Source organism: Paroedura picta, chromosome 1, assembly GCF_049243985.1.
Source record: "Paroedura picta isolate Pp20150507F chromosome 1, Ppicta_v3.0, whole genome shotgun sequence".
Taxonomy (NCBI): Eukaryota; Metazoa; Chordata; class Lepidosauria; order Squamata; family Gekkonidae; genus Paroedura; species Paroedura picta.
Window position 1 is genome coordinate 176,679,619 of NC_135369.1, and position 19,538 is coordinate 176,699,156.

Genomic DNA, 19,538 nt, shown 5'->3' on the forward strand with positions numbered 1-19,538 from the left:
GAATTGCCTGCGTTGTACAGGGGGTTCCTGGGGTGACCAAACTTACACCGTTCCGCAGGGCCTGCAAAATGGAGCTCTTCAGCCAAGCATTTGTCAATTTAATTAATATCATCTACTGGGCCCCCTGAAGCCCTCCTCCAGTAGAGACATGACCATTAAGCCCATCAGGGCAATCCTGACTTGACTAACCTATGTAGTTACAATTATCATTGCTCTTAGCTCACCACCTCACCAACGCCAGGATGCAGGGGATAACCCTCAAATGGCTGATCTTCTTTCTCCAGGATTACAGACATAGGGTAGCTATAGGAGAGAGAATATGTAACCACCACTAGCTCACATGTGGAGACCCACAGGGAGCAGTCCTCTCTCCTATCCTATTTAACATCTTCATGCACACTCTTGCACAGCTGATGTGGAAGTTTGAGCTGGGATGCCATCAATACGCAGATGGGTCCTAGCTCTTCCTCCTGATGGGTGGCCGCCCTGATTCATCACCTGAATCTTTGGCCAAGTGCCTGGAAGTCTTGATGAGGTGGCTCAAGCAGAGTCATCTGAAGCTCAACCCTTCAAAGACAGAGGTCCTGTGGCTGGGCAGGAAAGGTCCGAATGAGGAAGCGCACCTACACAACTGGATGGGGTGCAGCTAACAGTGGCTCACTCCACGAGAAACCTGGGTGTGATCCTTGATGCTTTTCTTTCCATGGAGGCACAGGTCATGAGAGTAGTGCAGCAGACTTCCTACCATCTACGCCAAGCCAAGCTACTAACACCCTACTTGGCCACACTGATCCATGCAAAGGTCACCTGTAGACTAGACCAGTGGTCCCCAACCTTTTTATCACCAGGGACCGGTCAACACTTGACAATTTTACTGAGGCCCGGGGGGGGGGTAGTCTTTTGCCAAGGAATGTCATCACCGCCTGAGCCCCTGCTCCACTTGCTTTCCCACGGGTGCCCCTGACTTCCTGCCGCCCACTAGGGAGTACTGCCAGCAGCTGCTGCACATTGCCACGTCGAGGGGGAGCACCAGCCATGGCGGCTGCACGAGAGCACCAAAGTGCAGAGTGGCAGGGCAGCCCCTGAGGCAGCAGCCAGGGAAGAGGACGAGGAGGAGCCGCGGCCCGGTACTGACTGATCTACGGACCGGTACCGGTCCCCGGACCGGGGGTTGGGGACCACTGGACTAGACTTCTGCAACCCACTCTACGCAGGCCTTCCTTTAACCTTGATCTGGAAACTGCAACTGGTCCAGAATGCTGCGGCCAGGATCTTCACAAATACATCATGGAGGGCACACATCCAGCCAGCACACCAACAACTCCGCTGGCTCCCAGTTGAATTCCAGATCAGGCTTAAGGTTTTGGTAATCACCTTCAAGACCATATGCGGTCTGGGCCCAGTGTACCTGAGAGATCCTCTCCCTGCCTATACCCCCAAAGGAGCCCTACTCTCTGCCACCACCAACTGGGTGAGGATCCCTGGCCCCAAAGAAGCATGCTGGACCTCAGCCAGGGCCAGAGCTTTCCAGCTGGTGGAACGAGCTCTCTGAAGAAATCAGGGCCCTTCCATAATTCCATAGGGCCTGTAAAAGGGAGCTCCTCCACCAGGCATTTGGTTGAGGCAGACTGACCAAACAATACCCGCCAGCCCCCCAGACACCCCCAGAACGAATCCAAACCCTATGGGTTTAGGTTAGAGCAGGGGTAGTCAAACTGCGGCCCTCCAGATGTCCATGGACTACAATTCCCAGGATCCCCTGCCAGCGTTCGCTGGCAGGGGCTCCTGGGAATTGTAGTCCATGGATATCTGGAGGGCCGCAGTTTGACTACCCCTGGGTTAGAGGTTATGAAAGTTTTCACTGTTATAAACTGGTGTAAACCTGCTGTTAACTTGGAACCCACTGTTATGATTATTATTACTGAACCATGATTCAATGTGTACCCTCCACATTTTGTGTAAACCGCCCTGAGCCTCACGGGAGGGCAGTATAGAAATATAATAAAACAAACATAAAAAAATAGCATTCTATACAATGCTTCCTGACAGAGAATTTTTTTTCCAACACAAAACCTCGCTTGCTTTGGTTCCTTACTGTTAAGAGGGCGGCTCTTTTATGCCTTCAGTATAAATGCCATTTTGTAGGTCAGGAAAAAGGATTTTATTTATTTATTTAAGCTCACTGTTGCTGCTGAAAAGACCTAGTAAAGGAAGATGAAAGCGGACAAATAAAAGACGAAAACTCCCCCTCAGAACAAACACAGTGTGCGAGGGGGTGATGGTGTCGCTCTACTCACGCTGTGAATTCCCTTTAATAAGCCGCATTATAGGCCGGATGAGCCTTTAGTTTGTTTGCATTTTGTGGCTCGTGTGGTTCTCTTTTAACAGGATTTCAAATTTATGCAGCTTGCTGTTCCAGCCTTTATGATCCTGTGAATTGTAAAAGACCCGGCTCTCTTTTTTTTCTTAAAGGAAAACATAGAATCTCAGAACTTTCTGAAGAAAAGAAGTCATAAGCAGCTCCACACACACACATGCATCCCTTGTGAAAACCACAAAACCATACTGCGGGTCACTCACTTTGGGACACAGTTGGCACAAAGAAAAGCTGGAGGAAAATGAAGGTCCATAAAATCAGAGAGCCTCCCTTATGTGGGAAAATATTGTCTTTCTGAAAGGTCCTTCTTCACCTGACCTTTCCTTAAATCTCTCAGATCACCGCAGGCCACAGTGTGTGCTGTGTGTAAGCTGACTTCATGCAGCCCTCAAATAATTATTGAAATGCAGTATGTCGGTGGGCTCAACCAGCCGAGAATGGCTGGTAGGTTGAAGGGAAGCAAATGCCTGTTCTATTTATTTCTCTTCAGCCCCAGGTATTAATGGATATGCAGCTGGGTTCTGAGAATGTGAACCTGAGGCCATGCATCCTCCTAGACCATTCATAGAATCATAGAATTGGAAGGGGCCAAATAGGCCATTTAATCAGACCCCTTGCTCAATGCAGGATCAGCCCTAAGCATCCAGGATTATCAGCAGTGGACAATGCCTAAGGAGATGGTGAGCTCCCCCTCACTGGTAGTCTTTAAGCAGTGACTGGACCGCTTAAAGACTATCAATGAGGCGGAACTCACTATCTCCTTAGGCATCGTCCACTGCTGAGCTACTATGTGGAAAAACTTTCTGATATCTAGCCGATACCATTCTACGCGTAGTTTAAAGCCATTACTGTGGGTCCAATCCTCTGCTGCTAACAGGAACTGCTTCCTGCCCTCCACTAAATGACAGCCTTTCAGATACTTAAAGAGAGCTATCATGTCCCCTCTCAACCTCATCTCCAGACTGAACATTCCCAAGGCCCTCAGCCTTTCCTCACAGGGCTTGGTCCTCAGGCCTCAAATCATCCTTCCCTCTCTCCTCTGCACCCTTTCAGTTTTGTCCACGTCCTCCTTGAAGTGTGGCCTTCAGAACTGCAAGCAGTATTCCAGGTGCAATTTGACCAATGCAGTATGCAACAGGACTATGACAATTTGCAATTTTGATGTGATGCCTCTGTTGATACAGCCCAAAACTGCATTTGCCTTCTTTACCACCGCATCACGCTATCCATTCATCTTTAGCTTTAGCCCATTCATCTTTAGCCCACAAGTACCCCAAGATTTTGTTCATACACGCTGCTACCCAGAAGTGTATCTCCCATCCAGTATTCATGCTTCTCATTTTTGTGACCCAGATGTTCAGATTTCATTTAACTCGCTAAGGTGTTTGCTAACTCTCCCAATTTGATATCATCTGCAAATCTAATGCGTAGTCCCTCCACCCTCCAGATCACTGATAAAAATGTTGAAAACTACTGAACCAAGTATCGAGCCTTATGGCACCCCAGTGCTCACCTTCCTCCAATGTGATGAGATACCATTGACAAGCTAGTCTTTGGGTGCAATTTTCCAACCAGTTCCCTATCAACCTAACCATCTGAAAATTCAGTCGGCAGTCCTCCAGTTTACCCATCAGAACATCATGGGGAACCTTGTGAAAAGCCTTCCTGAAATCCAGGTAAACATCATCAACTGAGTTTCCATGATCTAGTAAGCCTGCCAGATGGTCAGAGATGGAAACCAGGTTGGTCTGGCAGGACATGTTGGAGACAAATCCATACTGACTTCCTCAGATCAACAAGTCTTTTAGATGCTTACAGATTGCCCCCTTTAAAATCTTCTCTATTATCTTCCCAGCAACTGAGGTGAAACTCACTGGCATGTAATTTCCTGGGTCTTCTCTCTTCCCTTTCTTGGAGAATGGGATAATATTCGCTCTCCTGGCACCCCTCCAGTACTCCAAGAGGTCCTAAAGATGATGAACAAAGGTTATGCAAGCTCTCCAGAATGTTCTTGGAGCACTCTTGGATACACGCCATGCCATCCAGCCCAGGGAGTTCAAACTCATCCATTGCAGCCAGGTGCCTCTCGACAATCTCTGTCCATGTCAACCCACCACTCAAATGCTATATCTTGCCTACTGCCACCTCTAGATGAGTCCATATTCTTCTGGGGAAAAACAGGCAAAATAGGTACTGAGCCTTCCTGCTTTCTCTCTGTTATCTGTCAGAGTCCATCTTCATCAAACAGCAGGCCTGTTGCCTCATTTACCTTGCACTTTCTCCTCACATATCTGAAGAAGCTTTTCTTGTTATAGTGGACCTTCCTGGCCAGTCGCAGTTCACTCCGAGCTTTGGTTCCTCTGATGGCTGACCTGCAGTACCTTGTAACCCCCTAGTTATAGAATCCTTTATGAAGGAAAGGGGAAATGTCCCTTCTTGCAGTTTAATTGAGTGATCTTCAATCTGTCTAGACTCATATCTTCTTTGAAAACCCCGAATGGCATCTTAGGACCTAGAAAGATTCAGAAACATAAAGGCTTCCTTGCTGGAACAGAGCAGTGTTCCATCTAGTCCAGAAACCTTTGTCACACTGTGGCAAGCCAGTTGACCTGGAGGACCAAAGCCCAGGTCTTCCCCTGATATTTCCTCATAGTCCTGGGATTCAGAGGTTCACTGCCTCAGAGTATGCAGGTTGACTTTACTCACCATGGCAAAGCTTATGTCAGGAAGTCCTGTGATGTCACAGTCATGTGCCATTGGATGAATCACAGTTATTACCTCGTTGGTGCCAAGGCCAGGAGCATAGACAGCAGGCCAAGAGCACCTGGCAACAGGACCTACAAACCAAAGCTTTCCTTTTCCTTCCCTTTTTCATGGTCTGTCAGTCGCAGCTCAGCCAGTCATCTCTACCATCCATCCAATGCTTTTCACTTCTTTTTCTGGTCCAGCGTTCTCCCTTATCTGTGAAGAATGGGCTTTCTCTGGGAGAAGGTGTGTGAAGCATTAATTGGAAGACTGAGTGGGATGGACTGGGGAGGGAGGGGGGAGAAGGATAAGGGTAAATTTGGCATATATGTATTCCTTCCTTTTGGGCTGGTCATCTTCACATCAACTGCCCTGGGGTGGTGGTAGATGATTCTACCTGGTTATCCTCATTGGAAGCATTTGGAGCATTCTGTCACTCCTGATACAGAAGTACTTCATGCAGAGGACGGTTCCTGTTGCATCTCTGCTTGAGAGTTAAAGGCACACAGAATAGTGTCTCGCACAGGGACACAATGGAGGAGTCATTGCTGCTCTTTAAAAATGAAAACGTACAGCTGCTAGCATGAAAAGTACCTCCCATTTTACTTAGGAAATATGTGTGCTGGGTGTCAGAATCATATCTTCATGACAGCTTTTGCTCAAGCTTAAAATTGTTTATTTTAATTCATTAATGTTCTCATTCTGACATCTTGATAAACTCAAACCTGCTGAAGCTCAACTAAATTGTGACATCTGAGTGCAACTGGTCCAACACATAGGAAGAGCTAATGGTTTACAGCACAGTGGGGTTTCAGATTAGGATTTATTGGCCATGAGTTGTACTAATCATGGTTTGTTGTGATGTCTGAATTTACAGGTCACAGTCTGTTGAGTAGTACCTCCCCTCATGACTGCTGCCTAGCTACGATGAGCAGTCCTCCCTTCTGGGGAGGGGGGATTGGGGCCAGAACCAGGCAAACCAGCGTTTATCTGCAAATTCAGTTTTATTATTTATATATACTTTGTTTAGAGCCTCTTGTGGCGCAGAGTGGTAAGGCAGCCGCCTGAAAGCTTTGCTCATGAGGTTGGGAGTTCGATCCCAGCAGCCGGCTCAAGGTTGACTCAGCCTTCCATCCTTCCGAGGTCGGTAAAATGAGTACCCAGCTTGCTGCTGGGGGGTAAACGGTCATGACTGGGGAAGGCACTGGCAAACCACCCCGTATTGAGTCTGCCATGAAAACGCTAGAGGGCGTCACCCCAAGGGTCAGACATGACTCGGTGCTTGCACAGGGGATACCTTTACCTTTACCTTTATACTTTGTTTATTTATTTATTTGATTTATTGGCTGCCACTCCCAGAGGCTCGTGGCGGTTTACACAAGTCCATTAAACCCCTATTAAAATGGACAATCGTATATCTGATAGATCAGCCATTCTCACTGGCCCTAGGGCCCCTGGCACACTTGAAGGGGGCTACAGACTGAAAAATGTGAGACGGGGAGCCCAGAGGGTTTATGGGTGAGCCCTGGTAACTGAACCAATTAACTGAACCAATGAAATATCCTTTTTTGTCATGTAAAGATAAAGCATGCAAGCACCGGGTCCTGTCTGACCCTTGGGGTGACGCCCTCCAGCATTTTCATGGCAGACTCAATACAGGGTGGTTTGCCAGTGCCTTCCCCAGTCATTACCGTTTTACCCCCCAGCAAGCTGGGTACTCATTTTACCAACCTCGGAAGGATGGAAGGCTGAGTCAACCTTGAGCCGGCTGCTGGGATTGAACTCCCAGCCTCATGGGCAGAGCTTCAGACTGCATTTCTGCCACTTACCACTCTGCACCACAAGAGGCCATTTTTGTCATGTATGATGCCATTAATTGCTAGGGTGTTTGACCTGCATCAAGGGGCAGAAAAATCTCGTAATCCATTCGTGTTAATACATTCAAGAAACTAATACATTCAAGAAAAGAATGCACATGCTTCTCTTGCTCAAAAGTTCTAGACATCTGACTTGTGTATATATATATATGACAAGGTAAGTCAGTCATAGTTAGTTCACTCTTAACTTAGATTTTTTTTTAGCCTAGGTCATTGTACAGGTAGCCAGCCTACTGCAGGGGGCCCTGAAATCTGTGAAGAGCTCCTAAAAGAGCAATGGCCCCAAAAAGATTTGAGAATGGCTGTGCTGCAGGGGTAGTCAACCTGTGGTCCTCCAGATGTCCATGGACTACAATTCCCATGAGCAAACGCTGGTAGGGGCTCATGGAAATTGTAGTCCATGGACATCTGGAGGACCACAGGTTGACTACCCCTGCTGTGCTGGACTAACCAGAGATTGTTGAGCAAATCAGGACTTTCTTCATGTCTGAAGGGAGGATCCTTCCACAGATTTATAGCAGTAGATTTTTTTTCTGGTTCTGTTAACTTTCAACATCATGGGCTTGCACAAAGATTAGACTGGCTAGCGCCAATCCCTTTATTTGAACAGCGGTGGTGATAATACAGACAGAATACATCTCTGTGATTCTGTCCTCCCCCCATACCCAGACACAAGGCTATTCTTGGTCTTAAAATAAAATTCAGCGCTGTCACACCTAAGCCCAGCAACCCGGCTTACTCGCTACGTGTGCTTTTGTTGCTAACAAACGCATATAGAAACTCATGACAGTGTTGCTGTTTGAGAATGCCTATATTAAGTAACAGGGAACTGCAGATTGCTCTTGGTGCTGCTTCTCTTAAGGAAAGAGCGGGCAGCAGGATCATGCTGTAGTTTAGGCATTCGGTCAACGGCCCATGTCGTCCAGCAAAAGAGCAGCCTTGGAGGGTGCAATTGGGAAGGGAACTGACCCTTCCCACCAGTCAGTCCCCCCCTCCCTTCCCAAAGCTGCCATTCCATCTGTGGGAAGGGTGGTGAATATGAGATACTCTTTCTGCTGCAGGGACCAAAGCAACTGAGGGCACCATTGTTAGGGAAAAGCCCAGGGGAAAGTGTCAGAATGCTAGGTATTCTGGGTTCTCCATCTTTGGAAATTTTTAAACAGAAGCTGGATAGCCATCTGACAGAGAGGCTGATTCTGTGAAGGTTCAAGGGGGTGGCAGGTTACAGTGGATGAGCGATTGGGATGTGAGTGTCCTGCATAGTGCAGGGGGTTGGACAGATGACCCAGGATTTTATTCTATGATTCTAATTGGTTTCAGTGATTGATGTATGAAGCTGTCCATTTTGTCTGGTCTATGCTATGCTGGCTCCTCTCTCTCCTCAAGGCCATGTACGTCGTTATTGCCTCTGCTTCCCTCAACATGCAGTGGGGAGGCTGAACTCCCTTTGCCTTAGTCCCTTAGTTTGCTTGTTCTGTACCTGGCACTCTGATTAGCTGAATATTTTGTCTCATCCTAAAACCCGAGTCATCACCTTCCCATGGGAAGGAGGGGAGGGGATGTTCTTATGTTTTATATATGTGATTCCCTGCGTCTAACCCCAGTTCTGCCTATTTCCGATATTGGATGCTTTTGCTTGAGAATAAAGACACTTTCCAAAATGCAGTGCAGCTATCAGTGGCCCATTCCGCCAGGAACCTGGGCGTGATTCTTGATGCCTCCCTCGCAATGGAGGCTCAGGTTGCGATGGTAGCACGGCTGGCATTCTACTACCTTCGCCAAGACAAACGACTAGCGCCCTACTTGGCTTCGGAACACCTAGCCACAGTGATCCACGTGACGGTCACCTCTAGGCTGGACTTCTGCAAATCGCTCTATGCAGGCCTGCCCTTGACTTTGATCCGGAAACTGTAACTAGTCCAGAACGCAGCCGCCAGGGTCCTTACAGCAACACCTCGGAGGTCTCACATTCAGCCCATCCTCCAGCAGTTGTGCTGGCTTCCGGTTGAATCCCAGATCAGACTTAAGGTTTTGGTTATCACCTTCAAGGCCATACGCGGTTTGGGCCCAGTGTACCTGAGGGATCGCCTCTCTGCTTACACTCCCCAAAGAGCCTTACGCTCTAGCACTTCCAACTTCCTGGTGATCCCTGGCCCTAGGTAAGCTCGCTTGGCCTCAACCAGGGCCAGAGCTTTCTCCATCCTGGTCCCCACCTGGTGGAATGAGCTTCCAGAGGAGATCAGGGCCCTGAACAATTCTGCAGGGCCTGCAAAAGGGAGCTCCTCCGCCAGGCATTTGGTTGACGTCGACCTGAAACTGGTTCTGGAGCTACGGCCCCACAGATCCTTAAGCCACGGCTGGAAAGAGTTCTATCCTGCTGTTACACTTATTATTATTAATTATACAGCATGTGTGGTTTAGCCAGGGGACCCAAGGGTTGTCTGGAAGCCAGGCAAGGGCCGTTCAGATGTGGTTTGCCATTTCCTGGGTCTATCTTATGACTCTTAGTTTTCCTTGGAGGAACCACCACCCAAACACTTGGAGGTCTCCCATCCAGAGAGTATCCAGGGTCACTGCTTGAGACTATAGGCTCCTATAATTGCTTTCCATGTTTAAAAAATAAGTTAGGAAACAGTTGCACTCAACTAAACCCTGAGAACAGGCATGGGATAGTGGGTAAACTGTTGGACTAGGATCATCAGAGAGGCAGGCTTCAACCTCAACTCCTACCATGGATGCTCACTGGTTGACCTTGGGGTGGCAGCCGGATCTATGTCGCATGGGGGGGAGGGATTTTGAGAAATTGGAGGAAGGGTGAAGCATGATATAAATATATGCAAATACAATGCATGCAGCTTTATTCCTGTATTATATTTTCTCTTCCAAAGTAGAAGAAGAGGAGTTGGTTCTTATATGCTGCTTTTCTCTACCCAAAGGAGTCTCAAAGCGGCTTACATTCGCCTTCCCTTCCTCTCCCCACAACAGACACCCTGTGAGGGAGGTGAGACTGAGGGAGCCCTGATATTACTAAAGAAGAAGAAGAGTTGGTTCTTATATGCTGCTTTTCTCTACCCAGAGGAGTCTCAAAGCGGCTTACATTTGCCTTTCCTTTCCTCTCTCCACAACAGACACCCTGTAAGTTAGGTAGTCACGTTGACCCACGCACACATGCGGATGCACAAAATAGCTAATGATGGGCCTGTAGGGGGTGGGAAGGGGAGGTGCCCTTCTAGGGCTGTCAAGAAACCCCTGGTTGAGAATGCTCTAGTCTTTGCTGTAGTGTTTTTCTTACAGGGAGAAGGGTGTTACAACTCCCACTGGCCCTTGACCCTCCGGCTAGAGGCTAGAGTTGCCCTTCCTTTCCCTTGAGTCTACAGTTAAAGCTTCAGTGGAGCAGAAAATCCATTTTGGGTTCAGGTAGCTTGCGTACCATACCTGTTTACGCAGTCTGTTTTTATGTACACACTGAACAAACTGAGCCATTGAGCAAGCTTGGTGATGATGTACGTCAGCAGGCAGTGCAAACATGTGCATGGTTTTTGTACCGAAAATAGGAAGCTCCAAATCAAGTTTTATCAAACTGACTGTATGATGGTTTCAAACAACAACAGGCAGAGAAACACATTGGATGGTGTGGTCCTGAACAGATTTAAACCCTTCTGAGTCTGTTGTAGCAAGTAGGTTTAGAAGGCTGTTAACTCAACTCAGGACTGCAGAGTTCATGTCTCATCTGTACAATGAAGCAGGCATCTTTTCAGAAGAAGAGTATTCAGGCCGTACAAAGACTCCTAGGAGATTCACGTCAACATCTTGTTTTGAAGCTGCTTTGTTGGTAGCGCTGTGGGATTTCAAGTCTTTGACAAGCAACTGTAATGAGAAGGGGAGAGAGAGTATCCAGGTCAGTTATTGGTGCCACAAGTCTTATTCAATTACTGATGAACCTTGTATGGATTATTGGTCCAAGAAGCTGCCTTATACTGAATCAGGCCATGGGGGTCTATCAAAGTCAATCTTGTCTACTCAGACTGGCAGTGGCTTTCCTGGTCTCAGGTAGAGGTCTTTCACGTCAGCTACCTGGGCCTTTTGAAGTGGAGATGAAAGGGACCAAACATGGGATGTTGTGCATGCCAAGCCTTGAGTAAAAAAGGTAGGATAAAAAACATTCATTTCAAGTTAAATTTGCAGTTATACTTTGGTGCAGGTATTCCCAGATAGGGGTCCATGGAAACTTTGAAGGGTATCCATGGGAGCTCTAAGGGGGTGTATGGGGAATCCAAGCTGTCTTCTCAGCTCTTATTCTTTTCGGCTTACATAAGGCAGAGCCACCATAGTAGTAATAAAGGCGGGAGGGAGCGAAAGGAGGACTAACGGTGCATATAGTGGTGTCACTTCCAGGGATGTGGCCAGCTGACATCACTTCCAGGGCTTCTCAAAATCTGAAAAATTAATTCAGGAGCTCCTCTATGTTTAAAAGGTTGAAAAAGGCTGTTCAGGTGGATCTTGAAAACAATGACATTCTCATGGTCACTCTGTTGTCCTACACCCGGAATCCCCAATCTTATTCAGCTTATGGGCACTTTTGGAATTTTGAGGGTGGGCGGAATGGGCAGGACTTTAAAACAACTGTCATAGGGAAAAGAACCAATCCCAAAATGTTGGGATGTTTCAAGCCAAGCACCCGGTTTCTGAAAGGATGTTCCCAGACACAAAGGCAATGCTTCGTGATGTTTGGTATTTCAAGGAATGTCTTCTCCTGGGAGGGGAATGTCTTATTTCATTGAGGAAAAAAGCGGTTGGGTACCAGGAAATTCATCAGTGGATGCCATGCTAGAAGTCAATGCTCCAACTATATTTGAATTTATTGATTTCTGCATCAGTAACACAGTTTTCAATTTATGTGTTCCTAGCAGATCCTGACAGTGCAATTTTTGAAGAACACCCCACTGGAGCTAATGGGAAGTCACTCATCAAATCCTGCAAAAAGACAAAGTTCAATGGTTGTATGATTTCAGAGTCTTTCCAAGTTCATGAGCACCCATCATGTTGGACATCTAAGCAAAAGGACGAAGAAGAACCCACCATTAAAAAATCGTTGGATACTTTTTATAGTACCTGCTGTCCAAAGAAGCCATTTGGGGGCAACCCAGAAGTGGAGTCCGCTTCGCAGCGTATATCTGCCAAAATCACAGATCTGGCCAACAGAGAAGGAACGCAATACGCGCTGCAGAGCCTCAAAGTAGCCCAGATGGTTTTGAACCGAGATGGTAATAAGGTCTTTCCTCAGCACTCCAAGGATACCTGCTTTTCAGCTGCTAAAGAAAGTAATGCTTATTTGGCGGAAGGGGAAAAAATCCCTGGACTTTCAGAAGACATCCTTCAGTTTCTCGTAAAACAGAATGTAACCAAATGAATGTGGCTTTGACACTGGTCCATTTCTGAGCATAGTTTCCCCGGTTTTTCATGACATCTATTGACAGTGTTTTCTAATAAGGAAGGAAGCTTTATATCGTACACAAGGACAAGGATTCCACCAGATCATCAGTTCACCAAAATGATCCCTGAAGAGAACGTTTGCCAGATCTTGCAACCTGCGGGCTTGTAAAGTTGGATTCTGGTAAGTCAGGTGTTCTCCTCAGGCTGACTGACCTCTCCAAGGTCACAAGCGGAGATCCCTTCTTTCCTTGTCTTATGGAGATCCTTTTCACTGGAGGTGCTGGAGATTCAGCCAAGAGTCTTCTGCGTGCAAAGTAGGCTTTTACAAAAGGGATATGTACCATATTACTTTAACAATTTAATTGTATCATAAAGCAGTGCCTTGGGATTGAGAGCTGAGAGCCCTGTGCCAGCGTGAGGAGACCCTTTGTCTTGCTCTATAAGCAGATTTTGTTGCATTAAAAAAAAAAAAACCTTTTGAAGTGTCCATCTCCTGCAGAAATAAAACTTGGTAAAAAAAAATCTTCTACACTGTTTTTTGTGTTTGTCCAAAAACAGATTAGTTTCCCCCATGGTTCTTAGAAAATGGACACTCTCAGCTTGGGCCACAACTTGCAACCTTCTTGGATGAACCAGCAGTCCACTACTTTCTGAGGTTACTAGAGTTCTATCTCACATACATAGATCTTAGGAAATATACACCTGATTTCCCCTTAAAAATAGACAGGGTCCACCCTCTCTTCCTTAGATGGATTCCCCTACCAATCTGACTTAATTTAGACTCATAGAGTTGGAAGGGGCATATAGGCCATCTAGTTCAACTCCCTACTCAGTGCAAGATCAGCCTAAAGGTTCCATGCTAAGTATCTGTCCAGCCACTGATTGAAGACAGCCAGTGAGGGAATGCTCACTACCTTCTTAGGCAGCTGAATTCCCCCCCCCCCCCCGCATCTAGCTGGTACACTTAGTTTAAAGCCATTACTGCTGCCAATAGGAACTGCTCCCTGCCCTCCTCCAAGTGACAACTTTTCAGATACTTCAAGAGAGCCATCATTTCCCTTCTTGACCTCCTCTTCTCCAAGCTGAACATTCCCAAGTCCCTCAGCCTTTCCTCATCAACACCTGACTATGCAAATTCTCTCTGCCAAGTCACTGCCCTAGTTGACCAGACACTGTGTGGATTAGCTCTCAGTCAAAAATTGTACTTTCTCACTAGGGTTTCTCCTTGAAGGAGTTTATCAGCAATGGAACTCTCAGGCTTCTCTTTGACCGTTTACGCACTGGGAATTTCACTGCTTCAGCTCCCGTGCAGGAGCACAAATCGGGGGCAGATGAGGCACACGGGGCAAAATGCTCCCCAATGTGAGTGCAGGAAGAGGTGGGGCAACCTGCCACAACTAAAACTCCAGTCTGCAGCCCAGCATGAAACCTCCAGTGCGTAAATGGTCTTTCTGACACAGTCATAGGCTCAGCTCACCTGTCCTTCTTCTCTCTCAGCAAACAGCCAGGAATCTCCATTCCCATTCAGCTGATGCGGGTCAATCATAGGGCTGGGAGCAGCCTGTAGCGAGGATTTTTAACCCCTCAGCAACCATGACCATTGTTACAGCACTGGGTTGTAGACTTCGGCACGGTTCGGCCACCGAAGCCCGAAGCAGCTCATAAGAGGCTAGTGGCACGGAGAGGAGGGGCAGCCACTGGCTGGCACACCACCGCCCCTCCTCTCTGTGGCACTGGCCACCTAGGCCAAAGTGCACACCACTATTAAGAACCTCATTTTCCAGGTGCTGTCCATCACAGGGGACATGGAGGAATCTGGAGAAGCTGAGCTTGGCAAAGTGAAAAGAATCCCAAGCAAGGGGTGGGCTGACTCTTAGCACAAAAAGGGGTTAAATACGCTATTGCTTTCTGGTATATGATTCGTGAATGAAGCGAACAGTTGCCTTGAGGTATTTGGGGGAGGGATACTTTCCCCTGACTCAGTTGAAGGTAGTACATAGAAACCGTTATGAACTGCTCCACCTGAAAAGGTGTAACCTCACAGGCAGTCATCAAGCAAAAGTTGGATACACACTTTTCTTGGATGCTTTAGGATGCTTAGGGCTAATCCTGCGTTGAGCAGGGGGTTGGACTAGATGGCCTGTATGGCTCCTTCCAACTCTATGATTCTATGTCTTTTGAATATTTATTTTTACATCATTTGTATCCCGTCTTTCTCCTCAGCAGGGAAGTGGCTTACTTCATTCTCTTCTCCATTTTATCCTAACAGCCGCTGTCCCAAGATTGCCCAGTGAGGTCCCATGGCAGAGTGGGGAATTGAATCTGGGTCTCCAAGATCCTAATCTAACACTCTAACCTACCCTTTTTCAACTTTTCTTACCATTGAGAAACCCCTGAAACATTCTTCAGGCATTGAGAAACCTCAGAAGTGGCGCGATCTGTGCAGAATATGGTTGGGAAGTAGAGCTGTGAACATGCTCATCTGAGGTCCCTCCCCTTCCCACCCCCTCCAGGACCATCACTGGCCATTTTTGGAAGGGAGAGCAAGTTGACATGACCATATATGGTCATATCACCTGATAAAGGTTTGACCAATTTTAAAAATATGTAAAAAATTAACTCCCAACCATTCAGGAAACCTTTCCAGGACTGTCAAGAAACCCCAGGATTTCATGAAACCCTGGTGGGAAAAGCTTGCTCTAACAGTCACTATACCACACTGGCTCTAGTTCTGAGTTTCCACGGAGATTGAATGGGCCGCCTTTTCAGGCCATTCATTGCCATGTCCTTTATGACATCATCAGTATAGTGACCAGTTGGATTTCTTCCTGACCAGCTTTATTTGCATGCCAACCGAAGATATGACTATAAATAAGCAAATGTCCAAGGCCAGTTGAATCCTGTAAGTCTTTTGCACAGCTGCTCAAAGGCTCCTCTTGGGGGAGATGGGAATGTCTGAGGATGGATCCAGACTTAACCTTTCTGAGTCCATCGAGCTTCCATTCTTGAAGGCAGGCCAGAGTCAGGTGCCAGTTTGGTGTAGTGGTCAAGAGCGGCAGACTCTAATCTCCCCACTCCTCCATGTGAAACCAGCGGGGTGACCTTGGGCCAGTCACAGTTCTCTCAGAGCTCTCTCAGCCCCACCTACCTCACAAGGTGCCTCTTGCAGGGAAAGGAAGGGAAGACAATTGTAAACCACTTTGATCCTCATGAGGCATGCTTAATGACTTTGGGTCAGTCACAGTTCCTCTCAGAGCTCTCTCATCCTCACTTCTCAGGGTATCGGTTAAAGGGGAAAGGAAGGGAAGGTGATTATAAGCTGCTTTGAGACGCCTTTGGACAGTGAAAAGCAAGGTGTGAAAACAAACTCTTCTTATCTTTGGTTTACATTCCTCCATTTCTTTTGAAGGCTCTCTTTTATCCCAGAAAAGGAAAAGCAGCCTCAGTGTGCCAGGGGGCAGATGGAAGGTTTGGCAGTGGGTGGGCATCTAAGGCTTCGAAGAGGAGAGGGAGAAGCTGCAGAAGAAGATCTGAGTTCAAATCCCTGCTTAGCCATTAAGCTCACTGTTCAGTTCTGGTATGGGCACTACTTTCCATATTCCCTGAGAAGAGAAGGGAGGGTGCCCTATATATGCCCTCCTGACCTCCTCGGAGGAATTTTAAAGCGTATGAGGAAGGTGATTTAGCTGCTGTCAGACAGTGCGAGGAAGATTAGCCTCTTCAAGTAGAAGGATGCGGGGGTAGTGGAATGTGGAAATGTGTGAAAGGTGTTTGTGTGCTTTAATAGACTTTGTTGAATCTGCAGTGCACCCTTAGCAGTTCAAAGAGCCATGAGAAATGTTGGGCACAAGCTTTTTTATTTAAAAGCAGCAACAACAAACCAGACAGCTCCCCTTCTTTAGGAAGCCCTACTGCCAAATCTGTAGCCCATCTAATTCAACGACACTTCACACCAGTTTTGGTTTGGGCTCTGGAATGTTTACAGTCACATTCCTGGCTTTAATAGAACTTGTGAGCATTGAATTGGTGTTACTTTTAAATTACCAGTTCTGTATTAGAAGGCAAAAGGTCTCTTCACCAGGGCTGATACTGCACTTTTTCTCCCCGCTGTCGATCCTGCAGAATTCAGATCGATTTGAACCCGGGTCTTTCTCCTTCCTCCCGCCAAAATTGAAACCGAAAGCCTTTTGCACTTGATTGGGGAAGCTCAGAGGGAGGAGGGGAGGGGAGCGGTGGTCACGAAGCTGAACTACCTTTCCTGAACTGACGGGGAGGGGAGTCAAGTGACTCCAGCTGACACTAGCGCTTTAATAGTTCTCTTTTGACTCCCGAGCCAGCAGCAGCCTCTTAGAGAATGAGGCAAATCTCTGCTAAGAGAAGTATGGGCTTATGGAATGCAATCACTTTAAAACAGGGAGGGAAGCCTTGCAACCGGGAACCAGGAAGTCTCTGAACTGATGCCCTGGCCAATCAGGGAAGGCTGCTTTGCTACGTCAGTATTGCAGGCATGGAGCAATAAGTCAATTTGCAAAAAGCAGAAATGTACAGTTATACTAGAGCCTCTTGTTGTGCAGAGTGGTAAGGCAGCAGACATGCAGTCTGAAAGCTCTGCCCATGAGGCTGGGAGTTTGATCCCAGCAGCAGGCTCAAGGATGACCCAGCAGCAGGCTCAAGGTTGGAACACCCCTTCCATCCTTTCGAGGTCGGTAAAATGAGTACCCAGCTTTCTTGGGGGTAAACGGTAATGACTGGGGAAGGCACTGGCAAACCACCCCATATTGAGTCTGCCATGAAAACGCTAGAGGGCGTCACCTCAAGGGTCAGACATGACCCAGTGCTTGCACAGGGGATACCTTTACCTTTACAGTTATACTGGTGGTGGTTTTTCAAATATCGAGGCTTATATTAATCCTGAATATCACAGGGCAAAGGTAGGGTCACTGCGGATCAATCATGGACATCGCAGAGGGAAAATTTAAAGCGCTCAAAATGGAAATCAAATTCACTGTTAGACAGGAAGGATTTATTTGGACTGGGAGTGGATAAAAAGGCCCGGGCAGACTTTGTAGTCCTTCCTCCTCTCCAGAGAGTTTTGGGTGACATTGGATTCTTGCAATTTTGCGAGGTATGTTTTGTCGAGAGAGGCCAGCTTGTGAACTTCAGGCAAGCAGGAATTTGAACCCAGGTTTTCAGCACCCAAACTCAACCCAATCTCCAGTCTTGCACTTGACAGCTTAGATTCTCTAGAATTACTTGCAGACCTTATGCCCTAGGTTTAAGAGCATTGTCAAGGAAAGTCAAGATCTTCTAAATTCTTCTAATACAGCACTAGAGTGCTCTAGTACAGGGGTAGTCAACCTGTGGTCCACCAGATGTCCATGGACTACAATTCCCATGAGCATTTGCTGGCAGGGTCTCATGGGAATTGTAGTCCATGGGCATCTGGAGGACCACAGGTTGACTACCCCTGCTCTAGTAGAAGGCCTGGGATTATGTTCTTCAACGTACGTCCACAACCAACTTATGACTGGAAATGGAAGTCTGCATGGGCCATTGATGAAAGACTGCTGGTGGTTGCCCATGTCTGTTGAGTTCTCAGAGGAAGGGTGTTATTTGGGGAACTGTATTTTGTTTGTTTTAAAATGGGATTTGTAGGATGCCTTGAACCACGTGGCTTTTTTAATAAATTCATTTTCCTTGCATAGATGTTTGCATTTGTACCTCTTCAACACCCAGGCCTATGGTTGAAGCCATGGAAGAGCATCAGAATGCCAGCTGGTCTCTTTGCCCAAACCCATCCAATAAATTTCCATCGGATAAGCAATATTTTCAAGAGCCTCTTGTGGTGCAGAATGTTAAGGCAGCGGTCATGCAGTCTGAAGCTCTGACCATGAGGCTGGTTCAGTCCCAGCAGCCGGCTCAAGATTGACTCAGCCTTCCATCCTTCTGAGGTCGGTAAAATGAGTACCCAGCTTGCTGGGAGGTAATACGGTAATGACTGGGGAAGGCACTGGCAAACCACCCCGTATTGAGTCTGCCATGAAAACACTGGAGGGCGTCACCCTGAGGGTCAGACATGACCCGGTGCTTGCACAGCGGGTACCTTTACCTTTAAGTGATATTTTATATACTGTTTCCCTCCTCTTTAGAAAAAGATATATGCCAGGTGAGCAGCAATGCCTTTTTAAAAAATTGTGTTTTTAAGTGCTTTAAAGTTAAAGCTCTTTTTTAGATTTGTAAAAATGTGAACTGGAGGAGCCTCAAAGCCGTTTACTATTCTTCTCCCCACAGCAGTCACCCAGTGAGAGAGGTGAGGCTCTGAGAGAACTGTGACTGGCCCAATGTCACCCAGCTGGCTGAATGCGGGGGGAGGAGTTGGGGATCAAACCCTGCTGGCCAGATTAGAGGCTACCACTCTTAACCACGGCATATTGTTGCCTACCCTGAGCCTTTGGGGGAGGGTGGGTTAGAAATGCAATGATAAATTAATTAATGCTCTATATCAGGTATAGTCAACCTGTGGTCCTCCAGATGTCCATGGACTACAATTCCCATGAGCCCCTGCCAGCGTTTGCTGGCAGGGGCTCATGGGAATTGTAGTCCATGGACATCTGGAGGACCACAGGTTGACTACCCCTGCTGTATATTCCATTGAAATTTTTTTCTATTCTCAATGAAAGAAAAAAAAAACCAAGGAAAATCATCATTTAGAATAAGGCGCTTTAAACTTTAAAACAAACATTGCTGGGAGTCTGTTGGCTGCTTATCGATCTGGCTTGCTGTGTTGGATCAAGAGATGGGGACAATGATTCAGCAGCATTCCCCTCGTTATCGCCTAATGGACCAGGTGACCCAGCCGGAAGTCCTTTATGTTTGTCAGGTGTCAGGAGGGCCTTTGATATAAAGATGAACCTAACGAGGCATCCTTCCTGATAATTCTCATTCTGAGATCGTGAAAACCATTCTCACAGCCACGGATACACATCTTTCTTCCTCGCCGGCGTTCTCTCCATCACCCCAGAGCATCTTTATAGATTCCAATAAAACCTCGCATTTAATTTCCTGCCTTTGGCACATTCCTCAAACCATCCTAAGGCTTTGGAAAA

The 19,538-nt window shown here is 47.1% G+C and overlaps 1 protein-coding gene across 6 annotated transcripts in view; it reads left to right on the forward strand.

Moving 5' to 3' along the window:
- Positions 1–12,940, forward strand: part of SHLD1 (shieldin complex subunit 1) — a 95,221-nt gene extending 82,281 nt beyond the window's left edge. For 5 of the 6 annotated variants that reach the window (XM_077313105.1, XM_077313114.1, XM_077313131.1 and 2 more), the window contains exon 3: positions 11,907–12,940. In XM_077313105.1, the coding sequence (XP_077169220.1) occupies positions 11,907–12,409 (503 nt within the window). In that variant the 3' untranslated portion in view covers positions 12,410–12,940. The remainder of the gene's footprint in view (positions 1–11,906) is intronic. The other variant, XM_077313147.1, reaches the window with a different exon arrangement.
- The last annotated feature ends 6,598 nt before the right edge of the window (positions 12,941–19,538 follow it).